At 41.7% G+C, this 13,488-nt stretch overlaps 1 protein-coding gene across 4 annotated transcripts in view; it reads right to left on the minus strand.

Moving 5' to 3' along the window:
- Nucleotides 1-13,488, minus strand: part of ALDH18A1 (aldehyde dehydrogenase 18 family member A1) — a 40,991-nt gene that overhangs the window by 25,545 nt on the left and 1,958 nt on the right. For 2 of the 4 annotated variants that reach the window (XM_046027422.1, XM_046027421.1), the window contains exons 2-3: nt 11,686-11,801; nt 3,287-3,501 (exon numbers count right to left, since the gene is read on the minus strand). In XM_046027422.1, the coding sequence (XP_045883378.1) occupies nt 3,287-3,501; nt 11,686-11,773 (303 nt within the window). In that variant the 5' untranslated portion in view covers nt 11,774-11,801. Of the gene's footprint in view, nt 1-3,286; nt 3,511-11,685; nt 11,802-13,488 lie in introns of all 4 variants that reach the window. The other 2 variants (XM_046027420.1, XM_046027419.1) reach the window with 1 other exon arrangement.

Raw genomic sequence — 13,488 nt, forward strand, 5'->3', positions numbered from 1 at the left:
CTGGGAGGATCCCAAATGCTGGTTTATGGACCAGCTCTGGGCTGGCTCTAGAAGAATCACCCAAGCTGTTTGGTAAAAATACAGATTCCTACATGCTATCTCAAATCTGCTCAGCAGATGGCAGACAGAGATCAGAAATTTTGAATGAGGGGATTCTGGTGTGCAGGCACCTTTGACATGCACAGCACTTGATGGTACCTGTGGGAGTCTACAGTGCAGAAGGCCTAGTTGTTCCAGAAAAAGACGTCTGGAGCTAAGAACTGCAATGTAAACTTAGCAGATGGCATCTTAGGTTCTAAGGCATGATGTGTAAGATTGAGGCTCTTTCTGAGGTATGTTGATCCCTGTGGGTCACCTTAGGCTAGACCAAGGACAGATGTTGACCCTGTTCTGCTCTGTCTGCCCAGGTTGAGCTGTGGTCACTTTGTTCCCTACTTTGGACAGATTTGAAAGAACCAAAGACTCAAGCTACAAATACAGTCCATAGTCCTAATATGTCCATTCCTCCTGATGTTTGAGCACTAGCAGCTCAGGAACTCACCAACATCTGTGATGAATCATGACTTTGAAAAACAACTTTTTATCATAGAAAATTTCATACTTGGGGCACCTGGCTGGCTCAGTCAGAGGAATATGAGACTCTTGATCTTAGGATTGTGAGTTCGAGTCCCATATTAGGTACAGAGATTACTTAAAATGAATAAATACATAAATAACTTTAAAAATGGAACAAATGCTCCACACACCAAAAAAAGGAAAAAAAAATAAAGAAAATTTCATACTTAACCAAGTGGTAAAAACAGTTTTATAAATCTCCACGAACCCATCACCCAGCTTCAACAACTATTTCTCATGCCAATTTCCCAGTCTCTGGTACTGCCTTTACAGCTTGCCCCACAATTATTTTATTTTATTTTATTTTTAAAAGATTTTATTTATTTGACAGAGATCACAAGTAGGCAGCGAGGCAGGCAGAGAGAGAAGGAAGTAGGCTCCCTGCTGAGCAGAGAGCCCGATGTGGGGCTCGATCCCAGGACCCTGGGACCATGACCCGAGCCAAAGGCAGAGGCTTTAACCCACTGAGCGACTCAGGCGCCCCACCCCAATTATTTTAATACAAATCCCAGGCCCTGGACACACCATTTAGTCTATAAACATTTTAGCAGTAATTGCTAAAAGACAGAATATATATGCATACATCTAAAAACCAGTGTCACCTAAGACATTTCAATAACTCCTTAACATAAAAGATCCAATTGGTTATAACACTGCTCCAATTTTTTCAGCTTGCCAAATGACAGGACTGAGGGGTCCAAAGATAGGAAAGCCAAATCAGAGTGTAGTTTTTCTCAAGGCCTCCTAGAACAGAGCTGGGACTCAGCCTGGGCCTCAGGACTGGGAGAATTTGCACCTGCTGCTAAGTGCACAGTGTGAATGGTGCCCCTGGAGTTGTGCAACCAAGGGGTTCCTTCTGAAGAGGAGGCTCTAAGAGTGGATTCCAGGTGGGGGACAAGGACAGGAACGAGTATGACATGCTGGTGGGCCAGGGAGGAAGTAAGCTTGAAAGCAGGGGTGGTGGTTTCACCAGGGAGAATGGGAAATAAAGTACATCATTCCATTAGGCAGTTACGTGTCAGTGAAGTCTCTTACAATGTGGCCCTTTCATAAGTATCAGCAGAGTCAAATCTCACCTGCACCTGACTTTGTAAATAAAATTATATTAGAACATAGCTCTCCCCATTCATTTACGAACCTATGGTTGATTTTGTGCTACATGGTAGAGATAAATATTTGAGACAGAGACCATCTAGCCTACGAAGCCTAAAATATTTACTATTTGGTCTTTTGTAAAAAAAAAAAAAAAAAAAGTTTACTGATACCTGCTTTTGGCAAAGATAGGTAGTAGGATATGTAGTATAATGTTTGAAACTCTCACATCAACCCTTCTTTACTGATAGTCTATGGTCAGCCTGGCTTGCTTGCATAGCCAGTGGGGCATAAAATCCCTACTGGAAACTTCTGCTTTGCGCCCTTTGAAAGATAAGATTCCCTGCACGGATCTCTTAGTAATTCAATCTGAAGACAGACTGTGGTCCTTGTGCAAATAAAGATGTTGGAGAACTTGGGCACAGATGTCTCTCAGACCCCAATGCCTGCCTGCACTCTCTCTTGCTGCCTTGTATGCTTTGCCCTTATTTTTTTAATTTTTTTTTTTTTAAGATTTATTATCTGGGGGAAAAAAAAAAAAAGATTTATTATCTGATAGAGAGAGACACAGGGAGGGAGGGAACACAAGCAGGGAGAGTGGGAGAGGGAAAAGTAGGCTTCCCACCGAGCAGGGAGCCCGATATGGGGCTCGATACCAGGACCCTGGGACCATGACCCGAGCCAAGGGCAAATGCCTAACCAACCGAGCCACCCAGGGATTCCCGCCCACGTTTTTAAAAATCCTTTGCCTTTAAATGAAAGTCTTATATGGGTATTTTCTGTGGATTCTGCCAAATCCTTTAAAATATATTAACTTGGAAAATCTTTGTAATGAAAGCTCATATTTATTTCCTAATTAAAAAAGAAAAAGCCTAGCAAAACAGGAACAAAAAAAGCTCAATATTCATAAATGTCCATCTTTGTACTCAACCCTAAGTACTTATCAGTCACCTGAGGAACTTTAAAAATCCAGGTGCTTGAGCCCCACCCCAAAGACTGAGTATGAAGCTTAGGAATCTCTAGGTCCCTTAGGCAGTTTTAATGTGCAGCCAGGATTAAGAATCATCAGCAAAAATCATCACCCAATGCCTGGGTGGCTCAGCTGGTTAAGCGTCTGCCCTTCGGTTCAGGTCATGATCCCAGGACTCTGGGATGGAGCCCCACATCGGGCTGCTTGCTCAGTGGGGAGCCTGCTTCTCCCTCTCCCCCTGCCTACCACTCCCCCTGCTGTGTTATCGCAAATAAATAAATAAAATCTAAAAAAAAAAAAAAAAAAGAAAAAGGAATCATTGACATATACAACTCCTTATCACTAAGAAGCCTGAGGAATGAACTGCATGAAATCAACTTTAATCCTTGACATCCCTTTGATTGCCCTGGGATGCTGGGTTCACTGGTACCTCTACTGGAAAGGGAGATTTTCAGATGGGATTACATCTATTATATTCAAATTATTTTTACCAGCTGATAAGTCTGAGCTGATGGTTAGGATGGGTTAGGGATAAAATTACGGTTGGGAAAAAAACCAAACAAACTCCGTATTATTTTTTTCACCAGAGTCTTCCATCTTGGCAATTACCTGCTCAACAATAGATGCCAGGCGCCCCAAGGCAAGGCCGCACTCATCCCCACGGGTTACTACAGCGCTTCCAAGCTTCACCACAATTCTCTTCGCATGCTTCAGCTCACTGCGGTGGGCAAAAGACTTGCCATGTGTACGACTGAGGGGTACAGTGATAAAGGGGATGTTGCTCCAAGAACGAACATGTCTGATGGCCGAAGGCTGGACACGATCTGTAGCTCCCAAAGTCAAATGTAAGAAAAAAGATTAATATATAATAAAAAGTTCTCATTAAAAACATACACATGCAATATTAATCAGTTTAGTCAAAAAATATCCTTATCATTCTTAACTGAGTCAAACCAACTAAATCAAAAGCCAGTATACCCAGCATGTTCTTATTCTAGTATTGCCTAGAGTTCACACCCAGTATACAGGTCCCAGATACACTCAAACACTGTGAAGAGTTTAAACAAAATATTCTTTCCTGAAGACAAGTTGGCAAAATACACCAAAAGTCTTAAAAATGTTCATGTCTTTTGATCCAGTAATTCTATGTTCAGAAATTTATTCTAAGAAACTAATTAGAGATAGAAACAAAAAGATTTATCAGAAGGCTGCATCAGTGTTATTTGTAACAAGAAAAATCACAAGCAGAGTAAACATCCAAAAAAAGGAAGAAGGATTAATTAACTTTTTCATAATTTTTAATAACATAAGAAAATACTCATGATGTTAGTTTCCTGTGTCTAAATGCACAGAAAAAAGATGAAAATCAATCAGAATATTAATGTTCTTATTTTTGATGGAATTACAAGTGATTTCAATTTTCTTCCTTATTCTTATCTATGTCTCCCAAATTTAAGCAATAAAAATACATTGTTTAAAAAAAAATAGCGTGCTTTTAAAGAAACCATACCACTATAAAAAGAGAGTAAGTCTGATTAGCAAAGACAATAAAGGGCAAAGTAACTGGTATGAGTAGTAAAAAGATAACTGATCCACCTACAAATTCTCTCTCTGACATGGCAGCATGATTCCAGATGTCTGTAACAATGATTAAAGATAAGTGGATAGTTTTCTGAAGGACAAGGAATGTTGGAGTCAGATACTTTCAATCCTTTTGGACATCTGCCTCTAAGCAATCCTCTCCTGATTCTTTTTTCTTGCAATACTGTACAGGATTTCTAAGGAAGCAAATATTAAATACACACACACACACACACACACACACACTCATATATAGATATATATTGTCTTGATTAAAAAGCTAAAGATTTACCTACATAAAGCCAAAAGTAAAAAACAGTATAAGCTCAATGTCAGGCACTGAATCCCTTCACCACCCTTATGGGTCCAACTTGTCCTGCTGGCTGCTTATTAGTTATGCATTAGCCCTTTTACAAATGAAGAGACTTCTCTACTTTGAGCAGGGCACACGGCCACTAGTCAAAGGCTACATTTTCCAGACTTTTTGTGCAGCTAGACATGGCCATGTGACTTAAATTCTGGTTAGGGAGATACAGTGAAAATGTTACATGGAACTTCTAGGAATTTCATTCAAAAGAGAAGTGTTTCCTTCTTCCCTTCATCCATCCTGCTACTTAGAACATGGGATGAGTCAGGAGCTCAAACATAATTTTAGACTACAAGCAAAACATCAAGAACTTTGAAGTAAGAAGAAAGGAGGAATGTGGATGCCCAATAATTTCACAGAGTTATTCTGAAAGCCCTGGACTGCCTCCCTTCTTAGAGAACCCCAGGTTCCTTTCAAAAGAGAGAGTGGTAACTGGCTAGCTCCATGGGTAGAGCATGCAACTCCTGAACTTGGGATCATGGGTTCGAGCCCCACGTTGGGTGCAGAGATTATTTAAAAATAAAAATCTTGGGGCGCCTGGGTGGCTCCGTGGGTTAAAGCCTCTGCCTTCGGCTCAGGTCGTGATCTCAGGGTACTGGGATCAAGCCCCACATCGGGCTCTCTACTCAGCGGGGAGCCTGCTTCCCCCTCTCTCTCTGCCTGCCTCTTTACCTACTTGTGATTTCTGTCTGTCAAATAAATAAATAAAATCTTAAAAAAAAATAAAAATCTTTAGGGACGCCTGGGTGGCTCAGTTGTTAAGCGACTGCCTTTGGCAGGGTCCTGGGATCAAGCCCTGCACTGGGCTACCTGCTCAGCAGGAAGCGTGCTTCTTCTCCCTCCTTCACTCCTCCTGCTTTATGTTCCCTATCTCGCTGTGTCTCTGCCAAATAAATAAATAAACAAAATCTTAAAAAAATAATAAAAATCTTGAAAAGAGAGAGAGAGAAATAGGGCGCCTGGGTGGCTCAGTCAGTCAAGCATCTGCCTTTGGCTTAGGTCGTGATCCTGGGGTCCTAGGATCGAGTCCCGCATCAGGCTCCCCGATGGTAGGAAGTTTGCTTTTCTCTCTCTGCCTCTGCACCTCCCCCGTTTGTACTCTCTCTCTCATGCTCTCCCTCGCTCAAATGAAGAAATAAAATATTTTTTAAAAAAAGAGAGAGAAATAGACTTCTATTCTGTTTGGGCCATTATTCTGGAGTTTCTAGTATACACACCTGACCTAATTGTATTGATACAGAAGAATGAGTGCCCAGAGGGCCAGGTGAGGCCTTGCTGATGGATGGTCTCACTCAGTACAAACAGACTTTCTCTTGGTGGGAATCCCTGATTTTAAGAAGCAAGTCAAGATGAGTACTACAGGTCCTTAGCAGGACTAAACTTCAGGTACTTCCTCCCTAAGAGGTCTCCATGTGTCATTACAGGCACTTAATAAATATTTGCATGAATTACTATAGTAATCATTCCAAGCCACTCTTCTACAATGGTACTACTGCAGAGTAACTTCCAACACTCGAATCAGCCATGATCACATCCTTTATATTTACAGACAGATTTCCCAGATTTCTCGAGAGCCACTACCTCTAACCCCCAACGACTAACTCTTCTAACTACGATGTAGCTTCTATTGTTTTCTCTATGCTGTAACAACTGAGAGAAAATGAGCAGAATTTTATTCTCATGGAAGAGAAGATCAGTGTGTGTTCTCCTCCCTCTCTGCTTCCTTCACACACAAATCTTAGAATGAGTATTTTTAATGAAGCGGTAAAGAGTCCTTTCTTCCCTCTCTTAAATGACCACTTTAAGAAATGCTTATGTTTTAGGTTTGTGGAGATACGAGAAGATGACAAGGTCTTTTTTCACAGCAGGCTTCAGTCCAGTTCCTGGCACAAAGCTGCTCAGTAAGTCCGTCACCTGGGACGGAACTGGGTCCTGGTACCCTTACTCACCCACAGATGGGTTGTCCCTTCCTGCTGGGGGGAGTCCCAGGGACTACCAGGCTGGTCTGTTGTTGGGGCTAAGTTCTGTGGAGAGTTCCTTTTCATTAAGTTCGTCATCAATACAGGTACTGTGGCTCAGTCTTCAGTGCTATTATCATAAGCAATAATACACCTAAGTCTAAACTTAAAAGTTGTATACATAATTCTATCTTCATTGACCTGGCAGAGAGAGGAGTGGGGTTTGGACCTGGGACCTTACTGGCTATTTGCAAAGCTCAAAGCTACACCCAAGTATCAGTATCCCTTTGATAGCTGTCAGGACTAGGCCTGATAGCCATTTTTCTTTCCTGTCCCTGCAGGCCTTGTCCTGTCCTGGAGAGTGCTAAGCATGGGTGAAGCACTGTAAGGGGGCAGGCACTTAAGGACACAGGTAGTGGCAAGCATGTCAGTCCAGGTGATCAAAAGGCAGAAACCAATCAGAATCTAGCAGGCCAGGTTAGCATGAAAAAGGCTCCTGATCCATAGTCTTTATCAGCAAAGATACCGGCACACCTAGGTGCCAGGCAGTCAAGGGTCATTCTGGCTATAGGCAAATGGGTCACAGCAGATAGAGCTGACAAGGTTCAAGAGGAAACAACTATGAATAAGGTTTCAAGCAAGTAAAGGCTCAGTTACATCCAGTGGATTCTAGCACCAGGGAGAGTTCTATGGGGTCCAGGGCTTTTTGGGCTTCCTGTTCAACAGTGCTGAGGACCTACATTACTCCCAGATTGAGCCTACTTTTCTTGGGGGCATTTTTTATGTTCCACAGTGTTGCGTATTTTTTAGAGTCTGTATTGAGGACTGAGAAGGCCTTGATTAGTTAGGAAAAATCCACGCTTCTGGAAGAGCAATATCTTTCCACCTTCTAGTGAACCTTTAAGCTCTAAGTCTCACAGAAAAGCTGTCTCCTCCTGGTTAGTATAAGAGGATACTGAGAGGTAGGTGTGTGCACTGTGTTGGGGGTGGGTGTGAGAAGAGGGCTGTCCATATTCCTCAAAAATGCCATGCATCATACTCCAAGGGAGAAGTCTGTTACCTTTTCAGCATCAGAGTCCTTATGCTCAGCAATCAATGAGCCAGTGTTCCACGCCTGAACAAGAGAGGACCTGATAGGATTTCTATCTCCCTTCCCGGCCTTCCATTTCCTATAGTGTTTAAATGTATATGCTTTCTCACTTGGCCTTTCCTATTTCTTTTCTGTTCTTCTGCTTATCACGGTCAGTGAACACAGAGCTCCAGAATTCAGAGGAATCTGGATACAAAAACTGAAAAATCTAGTGAAAAGATCAGAAAGTACCTCCTTCTATGAATTAGACTAAAGAGAATAAACAATAATAACAATAACAAAAATACTGAATACTTACTATATACTAAGAGCTATGTTAGGTATCCACACACCTTTTATAGAGGCAGAGGACATAGAAAAGGACAGGTATAGATTCTGGAACTAGACTGACTGGGTTAAATTCTAAATTCTTCTGCTTATTTGCTGTTACCTTAACTATCTCATAAGGTTGCTGCAGGGGGTAAAACAAATTGATACATGAACAAAAACTGACACAAAATAAACACTCAATAAATATTAGCTAGTATTATAAAAAAAAAGTGTCTGCTATTGCTATCATCATACTGAATTCTCATGAGTTAAGTCTCATGAGTTAGGTATTATCATAAGTTAGTTGATGTTATTATACTCACTTTATAAATGAGGAAACTGAGGCCCAGAGAAGCTGAGTAACTTGCTAACATTACCAGATTGCAAAAATGGCCAAAATACTTTGAAGCTTCTTCCATCAACAGGTAGAATCTGTTCTCCCACCGCTTAAATCTGGGCCTGTTCTATGACTTGTTTTGACTAATAAAATGTAGCAGAAGTAACACTGCATAAATTCTGAGCTTAGGCCTCAAGAGGCCTTGTGGCTTCCACGCATGCTCTTCTTGGGAACCCTGAAACCATCAAATGAAGAAGTCATATTTAGCCTTCTTGAGGATAGGAGACCATGAGGAACAAAGAGGATCCATCATCCCAGCGGAGGTCGTTGCGCCCTCAACAATTGGCCCTGAGCCGAAGAGCTCTGACACAAAGAACCACCACGCAACTAAGCTGGGTCCAACACAGAATTGTGATCTAAATCTATAGTTCTTTTAAGTCACTAAAGATACTTAGTAAGTAAGTAGCACAGCTAGTTTCAAAACCCATGGCGCCTGGCTCAACCTTGATCTTTTCTCCCTTGTATTCTTCCTTATGTGAATGGGAACACAGAGATTTTTTTTCTAGATAATGATAAGCTTCATTAGTTGATAAGCAAGTTCTCTTACAGTAAAGTCTGGAGACAGACTACTGGCAAGATTTACCTGATATCAAGCAGACAGCCACTCAAAACATGATAGACAGCCTCTCAACAAGTGCTGCTGGAGTAACTAGATGTCCACAGACAGAACCATAAACATTGACCTAAACCTTACAAAAATTAACTCAAAATGGATCATACATTTAAATGCAAAATGTAAAGCTATAAAACTTTTAGAAAAAACACAGGAGGAAATCTTCAGTATGCAGGGCTACACAAAGCCTGTAGACTTGACCCCAAATGTACAATCAATGAAAGAAAATATTGTTAAATGGGATATCATCAAAATAAAACTTTTCTCTGTGAAAGAGCTTCTAAAGGAATGAAATGACAAGCTATAAATCGGGAGAAAATACTTTCAAACCACTTCTCTGTAAAGGACTGGTATCTAGAGAAGAAAAAACTCTAAAAATTCAAAGCTAAAAAACAATATAATTAAAGATGAGAAGGAACCATTTCACTAAAGAGGATTTAAGATGGCCAACTAGCACATGAAAAGATGTTCAACACTGGGGCGCCTGGGTGGTTCAGTCGGTTAAGCCTGCCTTTGGTCATGATCCCGCAGTCCTGAGATCAAGCAGGGAGCCTGCTTCTCTGCCCCCACCTCTCTGCCTGCCTCTCTGCCTACTTGTGATCTCTGTCTGTCAGATAAACAAATAAAATCTTTAGAAAAAAAAAACAAGATGTTCAACATTATTAGTCATTAGGGAAAAGAATGTTAAAACCACACGGAGGCAGGGCGCCTGGGTGGCTCCGTGGTTAAAGCCTCTGCCTTCAGCTCCGGTCATGATCTCAGGGTCCTGGGATCGAGCCCCACATTGGGCTCTCTGCTCAGCAGGGAGCCTGCTTCCCCCTCTCTCTGCCTGCCTCTCTGCCTACTCGGGATCTCTGTCTGTCAGATAAATAAATAAAATCTTTAAAAAAAAAAACAAAAACCACACGGAGATATGATTACACACTTATCACAATGGCTAAAATCAAAGGGTGACAACATCAAATGTTGAGGATGGAGAGAAAGCGGATTGCTCATACACAGCTGGGGGGGGGGGACGGAAAATGGTACAGCCATTCTGCAAAAACAGTGCGGTAGTTTCTTACACAACTAAACATACAATGGCTATATGATCCAGCAACTGAACTCTCAGGCATTTATCCCAGAGAAATGCAAACTCTGTCCACACAAAATCCTGCACACAAATGCTCACAGCAGTCATACACATAAAAAATTGTGGAAACAACCAGACGCCCTTCAATGGGTGAATGGTCACACCAGCTGTGGTATACCCATACATTAAATACTACTGAGTAATAAAAAGGAACCAACTGATACACACAGCAACTTGGATGTCTCTCCAGAGAATTATGCAGAGTAAAAAAAAACCCATCCCCAAAGATCACATACTGTATGACTTCATTTATTTAACATTTTTCGAAATGACAAAATTATAGAAATGGAGAACAGATTAGTGGTTGCCAGAGGTTAGGGATGGGGAGGAGGAGGACAGACATAAAAGACAGAAGTGAAGGATCTTGTAATGGTGGAAATGTTCTTAGCTTGACAAGATCAATGTCAATATCTGGATTGAGATACTGGAAGAACATATAAAAGGGCATAAGGGATCTCTCTGCATTAGCTCTTATTATTGCACATTAAACTCGAGGGTCTCAAAATTAGAGCATAACTACAAAAAAGGGTAAGGAACAAAAATAGCTTGTAAAAAAACTTCGTGAAGGGGCGCCTGGGTGGCTCAGTGGGTTAAAGCCTCTGCCTTCGGCTCAGGTCATGATCCCAGGGTTCTGGGATCGAGCCCCGCATCGGGCTCTCTGCTCTGTGGACAGCCTGCTTCCTCCTCTCTCTCTCTGCCTGCCTCTCTGCCTACTTGTGATCTCTGTGTGTCAAATAAATAAATAAAATCTTTAAAAAAAAAAAAAAAAAAAAAAAAAAAAAACTTCGTGAAAATAGAGCTAACACATTTGAAAATTTTTTAAAAAGAATTTTTTTTAAAGATTTTATTTATTTATTTATTTGACAGAGAGAGAGAGATCACAAGTAGGCAGAGAGGCAGGCAAAGAGAGAGAGAGGGAAGCAGGCTCCCTGCTGAGCAGAGCCTGATGCGGGGCTCGATCCCAGATGAGATCATGACCTGAGCTGAAAGGCAGAGGCTTAACCCACTGAGCCACCCAGGCGCCTGAAATTTTTTTTAAATTTTAAATTAATTGGGGCGCCTGGGTGGCTCAGCGGGTTAAGGCCTCTGCCTTCGGCTCAGGTCATGATCCCAGGGTCCTGGGATCGAGCCCCGCATCGGGCTCTCTGCTTGGCTGGGAGCCTGCTTCCTCCTCTCTCTCTCTCTGCCTGCCTTTCTGCCTACTTGCCTACTTGTAATCTCTATCTGTCAAATAAATAAATCTTTAAAAAAAAAAATTTTTTTTTAAATTAATTAATTAGCCCTACAAAATGCTGTAAAAAATTAATGTGTACAACTTGATGATTCTGTAGATATGTATACACCTGTGAAACCAACACCACAGTTGATGCCATAAAGCTATCACCTCCAGAAGTTTCATTTTATTGATAAATACAAACACTTAGAACATTTCACCAGGAGATTGTTTCCTTATTTACTCTTTGTCCAATTCTCCAAATTACACTTTTTTCTCCTTTAAAACCTTGCTTGAAACACACTTCCAAACTTCCCACATCCTTCTAAAGTTTCCTGTGGTACGTACGGGATCTGGAGAAGGCTGTGGATTGGAGCCAGGGAAGGAGACGCTGGCGGAAGGGATGGAACCCGGAGCAACAGACTTGTCTCAACATGCTGCGACGTGGTCACTGATCAAAGGATCTGTAGAATATATTTTTAAAAGATGAAAATGAAAATAACAGGCAATTAACTTTATTTTCTTCCACTTTCTCATACTCTGAGTAAAAACTTGACTCGTCTGCTCCAGACTCCTTTATATTAGGGACACTCCTACCTGTTCTGTATATAGAAAAGAAAGAGACAAGAAATGGCTCCTTCCCAGGTCCCACCTCTATCCTTCCTTTCCTAGGACCTCCTTAGTTTTTATGTAAACAAATCACAATTCAGGTTTATAAATATTCTGAGTGACAAAAAAGTTAAAGTACAAGGTTTCTGTATTGATACTAAATCTTCACTACAATTCCTACACCATTAGGGAGACTCAAACAAACAAAAAACAGATCCAACATCCAATAAGCAGCCACCTCCACCTTCTTGCTATCACCTCCCAAAAGAACTCTGAAAACCACATATTTGAAATGTCTGCTCGATCCCTGCACACAAAAAGAGGATGGGAAGGCCAGAGGCTACTGTCATCTTTCCTCCTCCTACCCACAGGAATTTAAAGCTTACTCTTGCATGCCTGGCGGAGTGCAATGTCTGCAAATGGTCGGTATTTTAGGGGCGCCTGGGTGGCTCGGTGGGTTAAGCCTCTGCCTTTGGCTTGGGTCATGGTCTCAGGGTCCTGGGATGGAGCCCCACACCAGGCTCTCTGCTCAGCAGGGAGCCTGCTTCTCCCCCCCCCACCCCCACCCCCCGCCTGCCTCTCTGCCTACTTGTGATTTCTCTCTCTCTGTGTCAAATAAATAAATAAAATATTAAAAAAAAAAAAGGTTGGTATTTTAAACGACTGTGGGTACATCCCATAGAGGGTGACTACCTGGCTAGAAACCTGAGCTGCAAATAAGGTGGTTATGGGCATTTTCCTGCCCGGGGTCAAACCTAAGATTTCAGATAGAGAATAGTTTCTTTCACAAAAACGTAGGGGGCTCCCTCCTATATATGCACATGAGAATAAGCCATTCATTATTGCACCTCTCATGCTACAGGGGCATTGCTGTTTTCACAAGATAAGAAAAACACTGCACCCTCTTTGCTTGCAAGCTCCTTTTTAACTTTTGCTCTATGGATTGATGAATATATTCCAACCCTCTTACACGTGTATCAAAAGACTAGCAGTTAACCCCACAGTGAAGAGAAACAAGGAGTGGCATGTACTGCTCTTCAATTTATATAGCTCAAAGGAACAGAAAGGGGAGAGAAGAGATTGGCAGGATACATCTTACATCTGCTGTAAAAGATATGTCATCCAACAGGCAACAGAATGTGTTAAGTGCTGTCCTTGTTGACTTCAGTTTGTGACAGTCTGGATGATCCCCAGGGAAAATTATCTGTGTAATATTTAAGGAGGACATAAGCCCATGGTCTTTGTGTGCTGCTTATATAAATTCCTTCAGTAATTTTGTTTTTTTTTTTTTTAAAGATTTTTATTTATTTATTTATTTATGTGTCAGAGAGAGAGAGAGAGACAGAGAGACAGAGAGAGCACAAGCAGGGTGAGTGGGAGGCAGAGGGAGAAGCAGACTCCCCACTGAGCGAGAAGCCCTAGGACAACTATGACAACTAATCCCAGGACCCTGGGGTCATGACTTGAGCTGAAGGCAGACTGAGCCACCCAGGCATCCCTCCTTCAGTAACCGTTGCTAAGCAATTATTTACATATGAATTC

The sequence above is a fragment of the Meles meles genome, chromosome 13 (assembly GCF_922984935.1).
Source record: "Meles meles chromosome 13, mMelMel3.1 paternal haplotype, whole genome shotgun sequence".
Classification (NCBI taxonomy): Eukaryota; Metazoa; Chordata; class Mammalia; order Carnivora; family Mustelidae; genus Meles; species Meles meles.